At 43.3% G+C, this 21,052-nt stretch overlaps 2 protein-coding genes across 11 annotated transcripts in view; both read left to right on the forward strand.

Annotated features, from left to right (window-relative positions):
• The first annotated feature begins 363 nt into the window (after nt 1–363).
• TRMT12 (tRNA methyltransferase 12 homolog) lies at nt 364–10,678 on the forward strand. 6 transcript variants are annotated; one of them, XR_012378321.1, is made up of 4 exons: nt 364–1,861; nt 1,954–2,090; nt 4,387–4,415; nt 4,845–4,948. XR_012378321.1 is itself a non-coding variant. In XM_073893186.1 (4 exons), the coding sequence occupies exons 1-3, from the start codon at nt 509–511 to the stop codon at nt 4,997–4,999; spliced, it is 1,338 nt and encodes a 445-aa protein (XP_073749287.1). In that variant the 5' UTR covers nt 364–508; the 3' UTR covers nt 5,000–5,006; nt 10,355–10,678. The 6 variants fall into 6 exon arrangements, 4 of the variants coding, with proteins under 4 accessions (XP_073749287.1, XP_073749286.1, XP_025726864.2 ...); XM_073893186.1 differs by lacking the exon at nt 1,954–2,090 and adding an exon at nt 10,355–10,678 and having other exon boundaries at nt 364–1,662; nt 4,845–5,006; XR_012378320.1 differs by lacking the exon at nt 1,954–2,090 and having other exon boundaries at nt 4,845–4,955.
• Nucleotides 10,679–15,174: 4,496 nt separating this feature from the next.
• Nucleotides 15,175–21,052, forward strand: part of RNF139 (ring finger protein 139) — a 32,687-nt gene continuing 26,809 nt past the window's right edge. For 3 of the 5 annotated variants that reach the window (XR_012378322.1, XR_012378324.1, XR_012378325.1), the window contains exon 1: nt 15,686–15,821. Coding sequence is in view for 1 of the 5 variants with exons in the window: in XM_025871082.2 (XP_025726867.1) it covers nt 15,641–15,821 (181 nt within the window). In the remaining 4 variants the exon portion in view is untranslated. Of the gene's footprint in view, nt 15,822–21,052 lie in introns of all 5 variants that reach the window. The other 2 variants (XM_025871082.2, XR_012378323.1) reach the window with 2 other exon arrangements.

The raw sequence follows: 21,052 nt of genomic DNA on the forward strand, positions 1-21,052 counted from the left end.
ACAATCTTAACAGGGAAAGGGAATGAGGAAGCTATTGCTGACTCTTCGCTCTCGGCAAATGCCGTGGCCACTGACATTGACCTGAGAGCAGCATGAGACGATGGGAAGCCTTTCTCCAAATTCGGCCCATCATTCTAAGTGCACTTCTCTCTTTGGATTCGTGAGCAGAACTGAAGACAGTGCACGAGGGTTCTGGAGGATACCGACTAATTGGATGTCTTTAAGCCCACAGCACTCCTTATTATTAATCTTCTGCTAGGCGGCAGCAAGTTAACCGTAAACCACAACAAAGATGGCAGCAGCGGCTTCATCACGACAACGGCGACGCTACTTGCCAACGGGCGCCTCAATATTTACTTCCGGCCTGTCCGTTTGACGTCACTTCCGACACCGGCTCCCGGGCTTGTGCGCCGCTCCTCCTGCAGCCGCGGTCAATAATACCGAGCCGGGTGAGTGGAGTCTGAGAGAGTCTCACGGAGGGAATCCGAGAGAATGTGAGGCCAGCAACATGGAAAGGGAAGGTGGGAGGCCTGCGGCTGTTGTCGCGGTTGTGACTGAGCCTCGGTTTACCCAGCGATACAGGGAATATCTCGAGAAGCAGAAACTCCTGGATAGACGGCACCGTGTAGAAAAGATGCCTGATGGCACGGTGGCGCTGCCGGTGCTGGGAGAGACTCTCCCTGAGCAGCACCTTCAGGAGCTGAGGGATCGTCTGGCTCCAGGCGGCACCTGTATAGTAACGCAGCTCCTGGATCCTGTTCCCTCAAAGAAGGCCCAGGGTTGTTCACCTGCCCAAAGGCTGTGTCTTGAAGTGAGTCGCTGGGCAGAGGCCCGGGGAGTGACGTGGTCACCTGAGTTGGAGGCTGATTTGCCCAGGTCTTGGCAACGACATGGTGACCTCTTGTTGCTGAGCGAGGACTGTTTCCAAGCCAAGCGATGGAAAAATCTGGAACCGGAACTCTGGGAGACTGTTGCGTCTGCACTTGGCGTCCGTCGTGTGGCCAAACGAGGGCGAGTGTCACCAGATGGCACTCGAACACCAGCAGTGAGTCTGCTGCTGGGCGACCATGGCTGGGTAGAGCATGTGGATAACGGAATCCGATATAAGTTTGACGTGACCCAGTGCATGTTCTCCTTCGGAAACATCACTGAGAAGCTTCGAGTGGCATCGCTGCCCTGTGCTGGAGAAGTGCTGGTGGATCTCTATGCAGGGATTGGTTATTTTACATTGCCCTTCCTAGTCCATGCTGGTGTTACCTTCGTCCATGCCTGTGAGTGGAACCCCCATGCTGTAGTTGCTCTGAGAAAGAACCTTGATATCAATGGAGTGGCAGATCGGTGCCGAATACACTTTGGGGATAACAGACAACTGAAGCTCTCAAACATTGCAGACAGGGTGAACCTGGGACTGATTCCCAGTTCTGAAGAAGGCTGGCCCATTGCCTGCCAAGTGCTAAGACGGGATGCAGGGGGCATTTTGCATATCCACCAAAATGTGGAATCTTATCCAGGCAAGAATCTCCAGCCTCCCGGAAGCAGTGAAATGGAGAAGGAGCATCGGTCTTATCCTCAGCAAATTATCACCAACCAATGTACAAATGGAGCAACCAGGGATTCTAGGAGAAGAATGCTATCAGCAGCCACCAAACCAGAGTGGCAGAGGTGGGCGGAATCTGCAGAAACCCGTATTGCCACCCTTCTTCAGCAGGTGCACGGGACACCGTGGAAGACACAAATCCTGCACATCCAACCAGTGAAATCCTATGCTCCCCACGTGGATCATATAGTGTTGGATTTGGAATGCCGCCCCTGTCCTCTAGTTGGCTAGAGAAGGTGGATCCTGAGACACAAGGATCTACATGTGAGTGACCCTTAACACATAAGTTTAGGCAAGGTTCTCACCCCTCTTTTCTCCTGGCAACCTATTTTAATATTTTGTGCCCCTGAAAGCAGGCTCTAGATCAGTCCAAGTCATCTTGTTTGTCTTCCGTTAACACATTGAGAACAAACTACGTATCTGGGAGAAGCAGTATGGCTTATTGAGATGAGGCCTGTACAATGAATTCTGACCTCAGTCCTGTCTTACTTGGGTATGTGGTTCCAATATTCTTTTGGCCTTGTATTTCCTTACTTGCAAGATGAGGGTTTCTGTGAATGGTCTCGTTGGCTGTTGTCTAATAAGCAGTTGTACACAGGGCATTGGATATTTTAGAGTGAAAGACAGTGCTGTTTCCAAAATCACTCCAGCTATAATGTGGAAAATGGACCAGAGTGGGGCCAGGGTAGAAGCAGGGAGACCTGGGAGGAGGCTTCTGTGGTTGGCCAGGGAGGATATGGCAGTAGCTTGGACTAGGGTGGTGGCAGTGGGAAGTGGATGGATTTGAGATATGAAATCCACGGGACTAAGCAACACAGCCCAAATCAAAGCACTCAAATGGTGCACCTTTGTTACGAAGACTGACTAAATTAGGGAAGGAAGAGCTTAAGAATTACTCTATTGTATTAACTTCATCCCTTTAGCATTCCTAAATGAGTGTTGGGGAGGTGTCTTACATATTATGTTTGTTGTTGTAGAACAGAGATTAAGAATGACTGCTTTAAATTATGGGGAAACTGGATTTCCAGCCTTAAGTTTGTGCAATAAGCTAGCTATTTTTTTTTAAGAGATTTTATTTGAGAGAGCGCACGAGCAGGAGGGGTGGGGGCAGGGCAGAGGGAGAAGCAGATTCTCTACTGAGCAGGGAGCCCTGAGATCATGACCTGAGCCAAAGTCAGATGCTTAACTGACTGAGCCACCCAGGTGCCCCTAAGCTAGCTATTTTAAAAGTTCAAATTAAAATCTTAGATTTTAACAGGCCTCAGACTCCCTTTCCATATTCTTTCTCTGGTGGACATCAGGGCCAACATAAGGAGCTATTGGGAATGTGAGATACTTTGCAGAGCTTTTCAAGCCTCACCTCATTTTATGGCTGTCGGCCAGCCCCATTGTTTACCATTGGAATGACTAATTGCAGAGAATCACTGTTTACCTTTGGGATGACTAAGTTTGAGAAGCACTTCAGAGCTTTGGTTTGGTGCACTTTGAAGCCATCTGGCCTTGTTTTCTGGATGAAGGAAACAGGAAAGTGTGGCTTTATCGGGATTATGATTGTATCTGGCATTTGGCTGGCTGGGGTTGGGCTGGAGCTGCTGGCCCTTTTCTTGTAACAGTGTCAATAAGGACAGTATCGGTAAGCCTGCTGTGTATGAACTGCAGGTGCATTAGATACAGCCCCAGTCTCTGAGGAGCTCACAACCTAGCAGCAGAAATATCACAAAAACTGAACGAATTGGAATACAATAAGTACCGTATGAGTGATAGCATGATAAAGAAGTGCAAAGGTGGAGAAGAAAAGTTCTGAGAATGGGGAAGTCTTCAGAGAGGTAGTGTTTGATATTGCTCTTAAAAACTGGCAAAGATTTTGGTGAGTGGAGTCAGGGTGGAAACAGATGCTAGTGGAAGAAAAAAAAACAAGTGCAAAAAGTTTGCTCAGAAAATGTTTGGAGCATCATCATTAGATCAATTTGGAATAGCAGAAGCAGGGAGAGATGTGTTGAAGATGGGGGTTGTTATAATGATTAAAAAGAATAGTGTCTAGTACACAGTAAGCCCCCAGGAAATGTTAGCTCTCAGGTGATCCCACCCCAGAAGGGGGCCTAATTGTTCCATTCCCATCCCACAGAGCAGCCTGCCTGTTTGCCTTAATCATCTCTTTTATATATTGGGTTTCTTCTCACATGTGTGCCTGTAGTTTGTGAGCCTTAAACTGAAACTGCTGGGACTTGAGCCAATATGGGGAGGAAGGAAAGCCGGTGAGAAACAGTGAGGAAGGTGAGTCAGGGAGCCCCATGTCCTGGGGCTGAGGAGTTACCTTTCTGCAGTAAGCTATGGATAGGCTGCTGAAGTCAGATACACCTGGGTGAATTCATTCACCCTGCGATATACACATCAGGCCTTGAGGGTTCAGGGGTGCCAGAAGATTGGCATGGATTCTGTCTTCCTAGAATTGAGTTTCCACTCATATGCCTCCTGGCTTCTCTCCCTTGTCCGTGACCTGAGGCAGCCTTTCAAGATTTAGTTTCCCCATCTGAACATATGAGTTAACAATTGTGCATATCCTGAAGGATACTCTTTAGCTTTAAATGAGTTAATGTACATAAACTATCATCACAATGGCTGGCATATAGTGAATACTTCATTCATTCAGTAGTCTTTATAGAAGGTGAACTACCAGTTTCGGTGTGAGGAATTGTTGTACATTTGCTTTAGTAGTTAAAGTAGAATGTCCTTATTTTGAACAGCCACTCATTGATTAATTGGGATGTACTGTGTCCTTTCTCCGTTAGGCACTGTGATGAGGGCCAGAGACACAGAGGTGAGTAAAGTCAAGTCCTGAGGGGCACCCGGCTGGCTCAGTAGGTAGGGCACGCAACTCTTGATCTCAGAGTTGTAAGTTCGAGTCCCACGCTGGGTGTGGCGATGACTTAAAAATAAAAATCTTAAAAAAAAAAACAAAAAAACTGAGTCCTGCCCATGGTGGGATCACTTCCAGCAACGTGGACACAGAAGAAACAATACCGTGTACTAAGTGCTGAGACAAACGGGTTTTTATAGGCACACAGAGGAGGCAGCCATTCATGTTTGGGGATATGGGTTGGGTGGAGTGGAGAGTGTGCCTGGGAAGATGGGAGCAGGGATGCTTCAACTGAGAGTTAAAGAATAAGCCAGAGTTACGTGTCAATGGAAGAAAAGAAGGGTCCCTTAAGCCTTGTCTCCACCTTGAGTATATCCATTTACGTTACAGTTTTCTCCGAGCACTTGCTGGATTGGCCTGGTCAGGAAGAGGCATCTGATGGAACCAAGGAAGAACGACTGAGAGGATCGGGAGGCTCATGGAGCGTTTGTCACCTCCGTCCAGGAATGTGTGCTGAAGGCTTCCCTTGTGCACGCCAGTGTTAGTTGCCGGGTAAGGCACCCACTTGATGGAGAGGTTGTGATTAAAAAGCAGTAATGATAATTTTATTAAACTCCCTCAACCGTGAGTTGCTTGGTTCATTAACTTCACAACTTTAATAAATTATGTGCATATATTGATATAGAAGTATAACATAGACACTTTAAATATAAAAACATAGAAATTTAAAATGACAAATACATAGCATTTTTTTTTTTAAGATTTTATTTATTTATTGGACAGAGAGAGACAGCGAGAGCAGGAACACAAGCAGGGGGAGTGGGAGAGGGAGAAGCAGGCTTCCTGCTGAGCAGGGAGCCCGATGTGGGACTCGATCCCAGGACCCTGGGATCATGACCTGAGCCGAAGGCAGACGCTTAACGACTGAGCCACCCAGGTGCCCTACATAGCATTTTTGATTCACTTTCTCCCACCTGGGCACACCTTACAGGTGTGCTACCCCAATAGAATTTACAACATCTCCCACCCTGGGCACACACCCAGTATGTTTTATTCTGAACAGCCTCAGGGTGCAACCACTTCAAATTGGGCAAGCCATAAAACCGGTCATTTTCTTGGCCTTTGGTAGTTTCCTTTTGTGTGTACTGTGTGTATTGATCATTACTCAGCTGCTACTTTAGGGGAATGGTCAGCAGATGTCTGGAGTTCTCTGTGGCTCTCTCCACTCTGGCATTCTACTCTCTGGACTCATTCCTGGGCTCCTAGGACTCCCTGTTCCATCTCCACCTCAGGGAGTCTGCTGGGCTCCACCTGGCTTCCCCCTCAAGCCAGAAACTTTCTCCAGGCAGTAAGATGGAGTGGTTCAGTGGCTCGCCTTGAGGGTTTGCATCTCCCATGGATCATTGTCCATTGCCTATATCCAGTGCCTTGAGGGGGGTTGTTCATGTGTTTTCTGTAGTTTTTTTTTTTTTTTAACTATTTAGAAGCTTATAATAAGTGTATAAGTTTACTAGACTTCAAAATCATTGAAGAAATTCACTCTAGCAATAATAAATATATACAAGTACTTAAGCTGACACAAGATTTCAACATATAAAGCACATAAAAATTTCTTACCACTGTTGTGCTTAGAATCCCTACCTATATTATAAACTGAATATAAAAATATTAACAATAAATACAATGGCATCTTTCTGATTCGATATGATACTACCTGCCAGGTTACTCTATCAACAACCACATAATTTCAGAGAGGCCAAAAACTGTCAGAATAGCTTCTTGTCTCTTTGGCTTTTTAAAGGTCAAGGTTGAATCAAATGCAAATAGAAAATAATGAATATGAGGTTAAAACTGTATTTTGGTACATACCACAGACACACCACACATACATACCACACATGCATACCCACACACACCCCACACGTATCATATTGTCTCCTGGATTGAATGGCCCGTGCAATAAAGATGCACGTACACCATTAGGTAGATAGATATAGATGGATAGATTGTCCTAGTTTCTCTGTTAGTAATTGAATTTTATTTTTTTAAATCAAAGCTATATGTATGCATAGTTTCATAACTCAAGTAAAGGTAACACAACTTTATGAACAAGACTGCACTTCCACAACACCACAATGAAGCAACTGTATCCCCCTCTCCTCATTTTTGGGTCTACTTTGAACAATTTCAGCTGGGCGCATGTGTCAAAGGATCTAACCAACATGTACTACCAGGAGCCATGAGGGTATGTATGGAACCTGGGTCCTGAGAGCTGGCTAAGATGCAGTTTGCATTCATCTAGGACTCCACTCTCCCATCATAATATGGTCTGAGGAGATCTAGACCATCTGAACATCCCACAGAATATCACGCTAACCTACTATATTTATAGCATCATATTAATTGGGTCAGATAAACAATAAGCTAGTGTATTGCACCCCAAAGATGGAAAATAATCACTAATACAATCCAGCAACCTGTTACAATAGTGAAATTTTTAGGGCTGCTGATCTGCTTGAATGCTAAGATATCTCCTTCACAGTAAAGAATAAGTTTTTGCATCTCTCTCACTCATCAACAACTCCTGGATGACAAGAAAGGCCAGAGGAAATGAACAGGTAGCACAGACAGGTGGCCCAGACTTCTGTGTCATATTTATAACTCTTGCATCAGTGCCCTTCCCTCAGCTCACAATTATGGCCACTTGAGAGGCTCTTCTGTCTTGCTGATGAAGGAGAGAAATGCACAGCTAAGTTAATTGATAGGTTTTCTTGGAATGTGGGTTCAAACAAAAAAATAGACTGCTGCTACCCTACAGCCCTCCTCAGAAGTGAGGGGAGTCCTCCCAAAAGGCAAAATTGGCAATACTTCTGGTTGTCCACTTTGTATGGAAAGAGAAGTGGCCTGAAGTAAGAATATACCTTTATGGCAAATGTCAGATAGGTTGACGAGTTGATCAGGGGCCTGGAGTGGGAAAGATTAGATCAGGGACAAGGAAGCCGGGAGAAGAGGCAGTGGAAAAATCTCTGGGATTGGAACATGAGTAAAAATCTTTGTATTGCAGAACAGTGCCTACCAGAGACCTACACCACGCAAGAGGAACTAAACAAGTAAACAAAAAGACTTGGCCAGTTAATTTTAGCAGTTGTAGTCATGAGCTACCCCAATAGCATAACGGGCTGATGAATAAAGTCATGTTTAGGGATGTAGGTTATCAAGATGCCAACAGCATGGCCTCTACTCACCAAGGAGCCACTCCCTAGTATTTGGCACTGAGCCCTTGAAACAACACCATCCCTCAAGGAAAACAAACAGCTAACTGGTAGCAAGTGGATTACATTGGACTTTCATCACGGAAGGGCAGTGATTCACTTTGACCAGAATCTTCCCATCTGCATGTATGAGTTTGCCTTTCCTGCCCACAAGATGTTGGCCAGCATCACTATCCAAGGGTTGACAAGTGTTTGATCCATCAATATGTATCCTACGTAATATTGCCTCTGACCTAGGGATCTGATTTACAGCGAAGGTGTTTTTTAGTGGACACATGACCATGTGATTCACCAGTCCTATCACATCCTAGAAAATGCTGGCCTGGTGGAGTGGTGGAAAAACCTTTTGACATCAGACCAAAGCTTGGAGATAATGCCCAATGAATGAGATGCCATCCATCAGGATGCAGTATACACTCTAAACACCTATTACATAGTCCATGTCCCACATAGATAGAAAATGCACAGCTAGGACTGAAAGGGTAGAAATAGAATTCCTACTATGGTGGGCTACATAATGCCCCCCAAATATGTCCATGTTCTGTAAATATGTTATCTACAGGGTAAAAGGGACTTTGCAGATGTGATTAAGAATCTCAAAATGGGGAGGGTATCCTGGATTATCCAGGTTGGCCCAATATAATCTCAGAGGTCCTTATAAGAGGGAGGTAATACAAGTAGGAGGTGTGATGACTGAAGCAGGATGCAGTAATGTAAGGAAGGGGCCATGAGCCAAGGAATGCAGGCAGCCTCTGGAAACTGAGAAAGGCAGGGAAATGGATTCTCCCCCAGGATGCTTCAGTAGGAACAGAGTTGTTGACACCTTGATTGTAGACTTCTGACCTCCATAACTGTGAGAATAAATTTATGTGGTTTCAAGTCACTAAGTTTGTGGTTGTTATAGCAGCAATAGGAAGGTAACATACCTTCTCCACGGGCCCACCTGGGGAGTTTGTGCCTCCCATCCCCACAACTTTGTGAGACTAGAGGGCTGGTTCCTAATTGGGGAACTGTTTCATCAGGAGATAAAATAATAGACCCTTTAAACTTTAACCTACTGAGGTTTCCCCAGTCACATCAGGCTCCTTGTGCTTAGAGACCAGCAGGCAAGGAGGAGTCCCCATTCTGGGTGGGGATAAGTGAATGTGATCATGAGGAGGAAGTAGGGTTATTGTCACACAGTGAGGGCAGGAAGGCATATATTCCACGCTTACTCCATCCACCAGGGCGTCTCTTGATACTTCCCTACCCAGTGTCAAGAGTAAAATGAGCAACTTCCAAAACGATGGAGTAAGGACTTCTGAAAACTGGCCTCTCCGTAAAAGCAATAAGAACACTGGCAAAAATTGTCAAAATCAACATTTTTTTTTTTTTAGAACTCTAGAAACTAAACGCCACAATCTGAAGAGCATTTATTTTAAAAACTGCTAAATCTTGATTAAAAAGGGAAGCTTCTGGCATTCTAACATGCCCTATTCCTGCCCCCCATCTCTAATAAAAGTTAAATTGTTCTTAACTGTAGGGAGAATGCTTCCAGGATCATTCACCCTTAAGTGATGTGCAGCCTTTGTTAGACCCATTATATTGCTGGGGTTTTTTATCCTGCACTGTAGTGACACTTTTATCATAAATCAGGTGACCGTATGTGTGGGGCTGTTTCTAGACTTTCTTGTTCCATAGTCCGTTTTTCTATCCAAGCACCAATACCATCTTGTTTAAATTACTCTATCTTTACAATAGGTCCTGATATCTGATACTGTATATCCTTCAACTTTGTTCTTTAAGATTGCCTTATTCTTGACCTTTTGCATTTTCTTACGAATTTTAAAATCAGCTTGTCAATTTTTGAGAAAAAGAACCTGTTGAGATTTTTTGTTAGGCTTACATTGAACATAGAGAGTAAAATTGAAATCTTTACAGTACTGAATCTTCCATCTTGAAGCTTTTATTCTACTCAGTTGGGTGCAGCTCCGAAATGAGAAGTGATTAATAGAAGCGTGGACTATAGGATCCCGTCTCGGAGAAAGGCTCCTATCCTTCCCATCCCTCAGAGGGGTACTATGTCCATCTTCTTTGGGCTCCCTGCCTCGGCAGGTGCTTTTAACTTAGTGTTACTTGTACTCTGCCTCTCAGTAGTATCTTGGCCCTCAGATTATTCTTGACCATCACTTAACATAACTGACATATTTGAACCTATCACCTATTTACATTCTAACATAAATTAAGTACTATGAATATGATGATCACATATAACAATCCAAACTAACAAACACTATCTTAACAGTATTCCTGAGCCATACACGGAACCATTGCAAAGTGTTGTGTGTACTGTTGTAAGGTTTCCTGTGAGTATTCTCCTAAAGTTTGTTCCCCACACTAATTACTATTACATACTATATATCATACTAAGTACTTAAAATATGTTTTAATTTGTGTAACCAGCATGAAAAATTACTTGCAGAGGATCAGATAGGCTCTGGAATCAGAAAAATACCAGTTAGAATCCTGGCTCTGCCACTGTTATTGTCTATGTCTTTCAGCAGGTTTGTTGAGATTAAACTGGATGATGCATGCTATGTATTTCATACTTTATCTGGCTGTATTAACCATCTTTTTTCTTTTTCCCAGGTGAGGATACTGATGATTAGAGAGTTTAAGTACTCTGTCTAGAGACAAGAGGCAGAAGTGGGCAAGCGTACTGCCAAGCACATAGTGCTCTATGTCTGTTACATGAATGAATGAACCAAAGTAGTCAATATATACTCAACATTGATTCCAAATGCCACTATATTCTCTCGTTTCCTTAACTAAACAGACTTTTCCTATTCATTCGGCATTTACAAAGCCAGAAGACTAAACTAGTAGCTGAATTTTGATGGACATATCTGAAATTTATTTATTTTTAAGATTTTATTTATTTATTTGTCAGAGAGAGACACAGGGAGAGAGGGAACACAAGCAGGGGGAGTGGGAGAGGGAGAAGCAGGCTTCCCGCGGAGCAGGGGGCTCGATCCCAGGACCCTGGGACCATGACCTGAGCTGAAGGCAGACGCTTAATGACTGAGCCACCCAGACAACCGATCTGAAATTTACTTAAATGAGAAAAACTATAAAGTAATTTCAGGCCAGAAATTATTTTTTTAAGTAATTCTCAAGGTCTGAGGAAAAGTTATGGAACATATTTATCCCTTTTTGGGCTGTCAGTGCCTACCCTTCCTACCAGCATCCCCATCTTCCTTTTGAAGTAAATACATAATACATTGGTGGGGAGAGGTGGAGTGGGTGGTTCTAAGTACCTGTTTCCTACTGCTTTCTCCCTCTATGGAAGCTGCGTGTACCTGCTCTCTGGTACAGCTAGGGGAAGATACATGGTCCAATACGCTGGACCAATTGCATATCACTCTTGAAATTTGGAAAATAATGAAAATAACCCTCTAATAAATTCCTTTTTTGCTTAAGATAGCCCAGAATCAGTTGCTGCTGTTTGGAACAAAGACTTGGCAAATGCAGAGATCAACAGAAAATGCAAACGAGTTTTTACACATCCTACTTCCAAAGGCTTTTTAGAATAACTAAAAGGCACTCAGCCATTAAAGCCAAATGAACAGATTGTTATTTTTAAACACAGGCAATTTATGTATATGGAGTGTGTCTGCGTGAATACACACACACCCTCCACACTGCTCTGAGTGGATTCAATATAAATACATACCTGAGTTGTGCAACGTGCAAGTCAATGTAGAAACCAAGCAAAGATTAAATTCACTATCAAATTGCAGCTATTTCTATGAGCATATTTCTTTTTTTCTTTTTTCTTTTTTTTCATTGTGGTGGGTTCTATGGAGGGATTATGCTTTTTAGGAACTTAGCTTCTGTTGAGAAGATGACTAACACAGACATTTCCTGATACAAAACTGAGAAAACCTCTTGCAAAGCTAAGCAAACATAGCTAGTAAGTTCCTTTTGTAAAAAACTATTCCTCTGAGGGGCGCTTGGGTGGCTCAGTTGTTAAGCGTCTGCCTTCGGCTCAGGTCATGATCCCAGGGTCCTGGGATCAAGCCCCGCATCGGGCTCCCTACTCCACGGGAAGCCTGCTTCTCCCTCTCCCACTCCCCCTGCTTGTGTTTCCTCTCGCTGTGTCTCTCTCTGTCAAATAAATAAAATCTTTAAAATAAATTTAAAAAAAGTAAACTATTCCTCTGAGATTTTCCATTGTTCCTCTGTTCCAATCATAGCATCTATTAAGTGGTATTGTAGTCCTCAACTTTTTGGTAGTACAGGATATTTTTTGGTAGTATAGGAAGGGCATCCCTTCATCTTTACTGGCAGGTGATTATTTCTCCTAACTTGACCTATAAAATGTACAGAGGCAGGGACGCCTGGGTGGCTTAGTCAGTTAAGCGTCCAACCCTTGATTTTGGCTCAGGTCATGACATCAGGGTCATGGGATCGAGCCCCGCATCAGGCCTCCATGCTGGGCATGTAGCCTGTTTAAGATTCTCTCTCTCCCTAAGAAACAAAACAAAACAAAAAATAAAAGAACACGTAAGCAGGCAACTGGAGAAGCTCAGACATGATGAAACTGAACTTAGAATATAGACTTAAGGGATGCCAAATGTAAAGCAGAAGAGTGCATCCCTGGCGTAGGTAAAATCTTCTGAAAGCTTGTTTTATTTTTAAAGTTCCTAAGCTTTCTAAAAACCACGGCAGTAATATACATTTAGTTTTAAGATAGTATTTTGAAGTACTTTGCCGGGATCTTATTAAACCGTCGTTTTATAGATAGGGAAAGTCAGATCCAGAGTTTAAAGGGATGTATTTGAAGTCATGTAAGATAAGAATGACCATACCACCACTCCTGAGAGTTCTTGGCCCAAATGGGATTTAGTTTGAATTAGAAATTCTTATACTGATGGTTCGTTAAGCATTTGCATTCAGCTCCGGTTGTGGTCCCAGGGTCCTGAGACCAAGCCCCACCTCAGGCTCCCTGCTCAGCAGGGAGTCTTCTCCCTCACCCTCTGCCCCACACCACCCCCTGCACCCCACCCTCGCTAGTACTCTATCGCTCCTGCTCTCTGTCAAATCTTTAAAAAATTCTATACTAATAAAATTTGTGCATCAAGATGAGAAACCATTAAAACAATAAGGGCTGAAGCATTTTTCCAAGATTTTTATTTACCATTTACTACATTTAACTTTTTGAATAAAAATTGGAGGGAAACCCATGAACTATTTTATTCTCCATTTTGCATGATCATAATATAATGGTACTTGCCTGCCTTCTCTACCACACTCAAGATTAATCCTTGTGGGCGCCTGGGTGGCTCAGTTGGTTAAGCGACTGCCTTCGGCTCAGGTCATGATCCTGGAGTCCCGGGATCGAGTCCCACATCGGGCTCCCTGCTCAGCAGGGAGTCTGCTTCTCCCTCTGACCCTCTTCCCACTCATGCTCTCTATCTCTCATTCTCTCTCTCAAATAAATAAATAAAATCTTTAAAAAAAAAAAGATTAATCCTTGTAGACTCTTTTCTCTGTAACAGCTTCTCTCTTTTTGCTTTAAATTGCAATCAAGGCAGAATAACAGGTGAGTTGAGAAGCTAATTTACATCTCTGAGGTTTTCTATATAAACCTTAATAGTCCTCTCATCAAGTTTGCTTTCCTTTGGGAATTTTGTCAGAACCACGAGTTTATTCCCCAGATGTGCAATTTGGGAAGATTAACCTGGCAGAGGTAAACAGACTAGATTAGGAAAAGTGATCATAATAATCATAATGAGGATATTGTAGTTAATCAGGCAAGCTACAGTAGGATCTTGGGTTAGGATAGTGGCAGTGACAACAGAATAGAAAGGAGACAGGTACAAGAGACTGTGAGGAAAGAAGGGATACGATGTGGTAGCCGACTGGCTGTGGGTGAGAAGAGGAAGGAATCAAAGATGCTTGAAGTTCTAAGCTTCAGATAGTCCTGGGTCTAATCCCAAGTTTGACTCTTACTAGCTACGGCCACACCCGCTTACTACTTACACACATGTTTTGTGATTTTGATAACCTATCTAAGCCCCAATTTCCTCCTCTCTAAAACAGAGATAACAACACCTTCCAAAGAAGGCTGATAGCAAAGACTGAAATAAAATGTGTGGTGCCTCGTACAAAGTAAGCACTAGATGGTGCCAGTCATTATTAGTGGGGAATAACAACAAAAGGTTAAAAACAGGAGACTGGAGTGAGGAGTTTTGATGTGACACAGTCATCCGACCACACATAACTCCCACCCAGAGAAAGGGGTGTTGGGGGTTTTAAAATTCTCCCCTCTGGAGGGTTTTTAACTAATAGTTTTAACTAACAGAGAATAATCACCCATGTAGATCCCTGATACGAATGGATAGCAGAGGGGTTTGGGCTAGAAGCCCAGGTGAGTCAGGTTCTTCCTGTTTTATCTCCCTTAAGATGGCTGGGTTAGTAAAGCAAAAAACAAACAAAAACCAAAACAAAAAAAATAATTTTGTAGAGAAGTGACAAAAGAAAAAGGGGTTTAGGCTTTCAGGGATGGCTAACTTGTGGTGAGGTAGACGTATGGGGGAAACTAAAGGAAGGTAAGGCTTCTTTTAGTAAGGTTTGTGGGTGGTTGAGAGTCTAAGTGTCGCCCTCTTCTTGGTAAGGGAGAGGGCGACACCTTTACAAATGGAAATTTATGCCCCGCTTTTTAGACAAATGGTGGCAGCGAGGAGGGCAGGCAGGGATCTTAAAAACTTTAAGCTTCTGCTGTTTCTCAACTACCTTCCGCTCAAAATAATCCTTATGTCAAAGTGGCATATTTTGGGGTGGCATATTCTGATCCCCTACAAAAACTTAATTATGGCTTCTTCCCAGAGGAGGAAAGAAGGGATTTCCTGGGTGCGCTTACCTCAAAGACTAGAAACAGTGAGGCCTGGGTTCTTGCCCTTAAATCACAGTGGCCCTTAACATTAGCAAAATGCGGCCGATGAGCGTCCTCAGTTCTGTCCAATCGGGTAGAAGGTAGGAAAGGTGATGTGCAAAGAGACGAAGGGATGCTTTTCTTGGCAGCGACTACCACACCTAGCCCAGTGCCACGTAGTGCGGCCGCTGCAGAAAGCGCGCTTAGCGACGCTCCCGCAGGACCCCAGGCGGCCTCGCAGGTATTTTCCCTGGAATGTTGGCCCTCTCCCAGATCCTGCCTCCGGGTGGAGTTGGGGTAGGTCTGGCGGGCGGCGTCCTTTGCTTTCCTCCTCCCAAGGAGCTCTGAACCACGTTTATAGGATGTTTAATGGACTACAATAAAACAGCTAATAATTCCCGCTCACGGAAGCAGGGAGTCCCTAGCTCAACCGACGCTGACTTCGCCTCCTGTGAGGAAGCCACTCAGTCAAGAGGGCGCGGCTGCCGGAAGGCGCCTGCGCCATGGGGTCGCGCCAAAGCCGCGAAGGTGGGCGGAAACCATAGAAACACTGCGAGACGATTGTTACGCCGTGCGCGATGACGTTTGGGGAGCGCCCCCAGCGCCGGATTATGATGCAATCAGCGGCGCGGGCTCCGCGGTCTCGCGTGACCGCGGGCGCAGCCGCCTGGCCTCCAAACAGCAGCAACGGCAGAGGCAGGCGGGCGAGGTCAAGATGGTGGCTCCGCGGGCGGGGGAAGTGTTGGAGGGAGGAGGAGCCAGACCTTAGCCGACCGGAAACACCGACACCCAGAGGCCTCCCGGGAGCCGCCGCCGCTGCCTCCGCCGCCTGCTCCAGCTCAAGAGAGGCGAGCGGGCGGCGGGGCGGGACGTAAGAGAGCAGAGGGGGGAGGGCGGGGGCGGAGTCGCCCGCCTTAGCCCCCGCCCCTGGCCGCGGTCCCGGGCCCTGCCCCGCGCGGCCCTGCCCGGCTCGCCCAGCCCCGGTGTGGCAGCGGCTCATGGCGGCGGTGGGGCCCCCGCAGCAGCAGGTGCGGATGGCCCATCAGCAGGTCTGGGCGGCGCTCGAGGTGGCGCTCCGGGTGCCCTGCCTCTACATCATCGACGCCATCTTCAACTCCTACTACGATTCCAGCCAAAGCCGGTTCTGCATCGGGCTCCAGATCTTTCTCCGGCTCCTTGGTAAGGGGAACGGGGTAGCTTGCGTCCCGGATGGCTTTGAGGGCCGAAACGTGCTTTAGGGAGCGGGCACGGTGCGCAAGCTGTGGATAGTGTGTGTATGTGTATTTGAGAACCAGTTTCTTCGCCAATAGGGGCGTCTTTGCAGGTTGGGAAGGGGGGAAGAGATGACACTTAACCTCAGAGTTGACAGCGGAGCGGTCCTCCTAAAGAGTCAGCCCTCTTTCATTTTTGCACCCGAGGGTGGGGAGAAAGCATGGATGTGTGAGCATGCGGCTCTTTGCCTGCTGTTTCCCTTGGGAAATGAGTGCTGGCTTGCCGCGTCTTATGCGACAGCCTTAGAAAAATAGCAACTATTTGCCCCGGTCTCGCCGTGTGACCTTGGACTTGTAGTGCCAAAACCTGGGCCTCAGTTTCCCCCTTTTCCAAGTGGAGAGTACTCGTATGTTGTCACTTCTGTATCCACGGGGTCCACATGATCGTGAAGTGTCTGCGGTAAAGGACATCCAAAAGAGACAGGGTTTTGAATGTCAGACCTTGAAACCATTGCTAAAAATGCTCATGAAGAAGGTGATGCTTGTAACGAGTCCTAAAATTTTCCATGAATAGAGAAGTATTGAAAATGGCTATAAAAACATGGCTAGAAAGTCCTGAGACTTTTCCAAAAGAGACTTCTGAAAATCAGTGTCCTTGTTGTATATGAATGGAGTGTTAAAAATATCTTGTTTCACTCCCCATCTTCACTTGCATTACCAGAGTGAGAAGCATTTATGCATAAAAGAATTTTTTAAAGTAATTGAAACTTGGCAAATTTTGTTGATGAGGTAATTCTTGTGATCAGTTTTTAGTAGGCTTGTGATTTTGAAGTTTGATGATGAGCTCCTTAACCAAGCCTTTCTGAATTAGGAGCCATCTGTTGCTTCTTTATCTCCCCCCCCCGCCAAAATTTTGAGTTTTGTTATTAGCAATAAATAACATTTTGTTTGGTACTTTACTTTTGTAAAGCATAAACGTCCCTCAGAGGTGGATTGTGTCATTCTCATTTTTTTAAATGACGAAACTGAGGGGCATAGAGGTTTAGTGTGTTTTGCTTTTGATATACAGCAATTAAGTGGTTGTCAGGGCCTAGGCTTAAAAATCTTCTGACATCAAGTGTGGTTCACTTTCAGCTGCTATCCAGATACAGAATGATATAGTAATGATCATATGCTAGATCTTTAACAGATGTGAAAGTGATGTTCTTTAGCACAAGATTTCTCAGTAACACACAAGCTATTTAATTCCAGTTATTCCTACTTATCACTGCGAAAGTGTAATGCCCTCATTATTTGTAGCAAAAGTGGAGCTGTATGATTTCACAGCCTATACAAATATGGAATCATTATGTTCGACATAATATGTGTCAGTTACACCTCAGCTTAAAAAGAAAGCATTCACTAGTTTTAATCTTTCATACTTAATGTATTTTGCTTAATTTTGGTAATCATGGGTAAAGTGATTTCAGTTAAATAACGTTAAAGTAAAATTAATAAGGGGGACCTGTTGGGAAGGCATTTTATTTCTGCCAGTTAGAAACCACTCATCATGATCATAAATTAACAGGCAGTTCCTTATCTCAGTATAGTTGCTTAGGGGTTCCAGCTGAGCCTGACAAGCTGCCAACCCTCTTTCCCCGCCATACCTACCCACATTTGTTGATGATATATGCATGCAGGCAAGATCTATGCCAATTCTTGGTATGGAGAGAAACGGAGAAAAATTATCATTTCTATTCCTTAACTCCACAGGATGGGAGAGAGCTTGCTAGAGAGAGAACAGAAGCTAACAGACTTCTAGGGAACTTTATCAATTTTGGGAATAACCCAAGTGCTGCTTTGGAAACTAACCGAATATAACATAGACAAAGGGGATGGGGGGATGACTTTCCTTCTGTTTTGAGAGGAAGTCATGATGGAGGAAAAAAAAAAAAAAAAAGTAAAAAACCCCAAAAACAAAACAGCTGTGTTTGAGAGGATTCATGTATTCATTGGCAAATAGTGTAGCCACAGCCTTGAATGTTCTTTTGGCCTGTGACTACATATCCTCTGACAATCCCTTTGTGACCAGGTGCTTTAATGCAGTGCTCTCAGAGTTGAGCTTTAGGCTAAGGAGCTTTAAGGAAAAGGGAGTATTTTCCTTGTTAAGTCATTTGTAGTTTAAGAACACTAAACAGTAATTTTGGTATTTTCCTTGTCATTCATGCTTATTTTTGTAGTAAATCATGGAAGTTTGTATTTGACAAGTTAAGTAGAATGTGATCTCAGGCGAGTTATTTAACTGCTCTGTACCCCTCTTTGCTTACCTTTACGTTTTTAAAGTTGGGCAATAATGGTCTGTCATAAGGTGTTAAGGATAATAAATGAGTTAGGATGTAAGTTCTCAGAATAGTACCTGGGACCTAGTATAGGCTACTAAGTGTTAGCTCTTAATAAGCTTGATAACTTTAAAAAAATATTTCCATACTTCATTTAAGACGGTACAGATATTTTGGTCTTTAGAAGGCATCAGCGTAATTTTGGTGCTTTGTTCCCAGAATTTTTGTTCACACTTTGTGAGAAATACAAAATATTTTCCAAATCTATTACCTGGACCGCCCCTTACTTTATGCTAGTGTAGTTTGCCAAATTTTCACATTTGTGAGAATGATAAAAAAATTTTTTTAAGATTTATTTATTTTAGAGAGGGAGCACAAGTGGGAGAGGGAGAGAATCCCAAGTAGACTCCCCACTGAGTGCAGAGCCTGACAACGGGGCTCCATCTCACGACCCTGAGATCTTGACCTGAGCTGAAACCAAGAATCAGACACTTAACAGACTGCACCACCCAGGTGCCCCGAGAATGATAAAATTATTAAAAACTGGTTTTCTTGCTAAAAATTCACCCTGAATAAAAACAAATGTCTTCAATATTTGAGGCCCATTCAATGAGGCAGCTATTGTTATTGAAAGTGACAGGGTTGTGTGTAAAAGATACCAAAGGATAGTTGAAATTAATTGTTCTACACCTGGTCAGTTTTTTTTTTTAATAATTGTAGATCTCTCAGTATTATATATAAATCTCAAAACTTGTCAGTCTCACCTTTTTCTTTAAAATGAGATTGTAAAAATGGAAATCTATTCTCTAAAAAGCATTACCAATTTTATATCTCATCTCTAAAGAATTAACTCCCCTCCCCCTACAGAAAAGTACTATCGCTGCACTTTTGATATCAAACTAATATGAGAATTTCAGCAGATCAGAATATAAAGCATCTCATTTTAGAGATCCAAATAAAATCAAATCACAATATATAGAGTATTTAAGAATATTAAGCTATCTTTAGGAGGTGTTAAATGCTAAATGAAACGTAACCCAGTGCAGCATAATACTGAATTAACAAATCTAAATCCAAGGCAGAAAATACAAGCATAGGAGTTTAATAGTATTAGTCATGTAGTGATAATTCATTGAAGTGGAAAGGCCTTTCTAAACACACAAAACCCCAGAATTACAAGGGAAAATTCGATAAATCTGAATACATAAAAAAAAACTTTATGACAAAACTTTTTTAGCTCTTATAAATGACAAACTGAGGATACTATTCGCATTATATGAAATTGAATAAAAGTTTTACTCTCGTTAAGAAAAATGTATACTCCTAGAGAAAAATGGGTCCAGGATAAGCAGTTCCCAATAAATGAAATGCAAATGGTCAGTATGCAAAACAAAAATAACTCAGCCTCATTTATAATGAAAGAAATGCAGTCAGAACAAAATTTCAGTTATCAGATTGGTGAAGAGTTCAACATTCATATAAAAACTAGTTTGTCAAAGGTGTGGGGAAATGAGTAAAGTTATACAATTTTGGTGTGCTGTCACTTCTGTGTAAAGGCTTTTGGCACTAGCTATTGAAATTCATCATACACCTTTTGACTCAGAATTCTAAGAATTTTACCTAGAGACATAGTTGTACTTGTTCAAAGACTATGGGAAAGGATTTTCATTGCAGCATTGTTGGTAATAACAAAATAGTTAATCTAAATATCTGTTAAAAGGGAATCTGTTCTTTTATTAGCTTTAGACATACAATAACTTTTTTTGAAAAGAAAGAATTAATTTTGGTGCTGTAGAAAGAACTCAGAAAACCTTTGAAGTGAGAAAACATTGAAGCGGTAGTAATTTTGAAACGATAGGGACAGGTTAGGAATTCTCAACAACACTATTGACGTTTTGGACTGGGTAATTCTTGGGGAGGTGGGGGTGCTGTTCTGTGAATTGTAGGATTTTTAGCAGTGTCCTTGTCTTCTACCCATTGCATATCCATTAGCACCCTTCTTCCCCCTTTTGTGATTGCTAAAAATGTCTCTAGATACTTAGATATTACCAAATGCCTGGTGTGGGGGTAGGGAGGTGGGGTTGGTGCAAAATCTGATCCTTGTTAAGAATCACTGAGATCAACAATAGACCAATAGCACAGAATAGAAAGTCCAGAAACAGTGCACCCATGTATATAGAGAAACCTGATGTGTTTCAGAGTTAGCATTGAAGTATATTCATTGAGGTAAATATAGACTATTCAGGTAATGGTGATTTAGTTGTATGGAAAATATACTGGATCCCTAACTACCAGTATATAAACAATTCTAAGTGGCCTAATACCTAAATGTGAAAAGCAGAACTTTAAAATTTTTAGAAGAAAATATATGAGAATACAGAGGTTTTTGGTTTTTAGAGTAAGGGAGAAATTCTTTAAAAATATATGAAAGTCGGGATGCCTGGGTGGCTCATTCGGTTAAGCATCTGCCTTCAGCTCAGGTCATGATCCCTGGGTCCTGGGATGGAGTCCTCCATCAGGCTCCTTGCTCAGCAGGGAGCCTGTTTCTCCCTCTGCCTGCCCCTCCCCCTGCTTGTGCGATGATCTCTCTCTCTGACAAATACATTTAAAAATATATGAAAGGGCGCCTGGGTAGCTCAGTTCGTTAAGCCTCGGACTCTTGATTTTGGTTCAGGTCATGATCTCCGGGTTCTGAGATTGAGCCCTGCATCAGGCTCCGTGCTGGGTGTGGAGCCTCCTTAAGAGTCTCTCTCTCCCTTTCCCACTGTCCCTCTACTCCTCAAAAAAGAACACATACACACACACGTACATATACATATATTTGAAAGTAAATTTATAAATAAAGATTGATAAATCCAACAACATTAAAATTAAAAACGTA

The sequence above is a fragment of the Callorhinus ursinus genome, unplaced genomic scaffold, assembly GCF_003265705.2.
Source record: "Callorhinus ursinus isolate GAN/ISIS: 27379988/994484 unplaced genomic scaffold, GSC_fseal_2.0 scaffold5, whole genome shotgun sequence".
In the NCBI taxonomy this organism is placed as follows: domain Eukaryota; kingdom Metazoa; phylum Chordata; class Mammalia; order Carnivora; family Otariidae; genus Callorhinus; species Callorhinus ursinus.

Coding starts and splice junctions, on each gene's coding strand:
- TRMT12 (XM_073893186.1), top strand. CDS start 509: ATGGAAAGGGAAGGTGGGAGGCCTGCGGCTGTTGTCGCGGTTGTGACT. Junction 1,663..4,386: donor ACCAAACCAGAGTGGCAGAG/GTGGGCGGAATC, acceptor TTTCTCCGTTAG/GCACTGTGATGAGGGCCAGA. Junction 4,416..4,844: donor TGAGGGCCAGAGACACAGAG/GTGAGTAAAGTC, acceptor TTTACGTTACAG/TTTTCTCCGAGCACTTGCTG.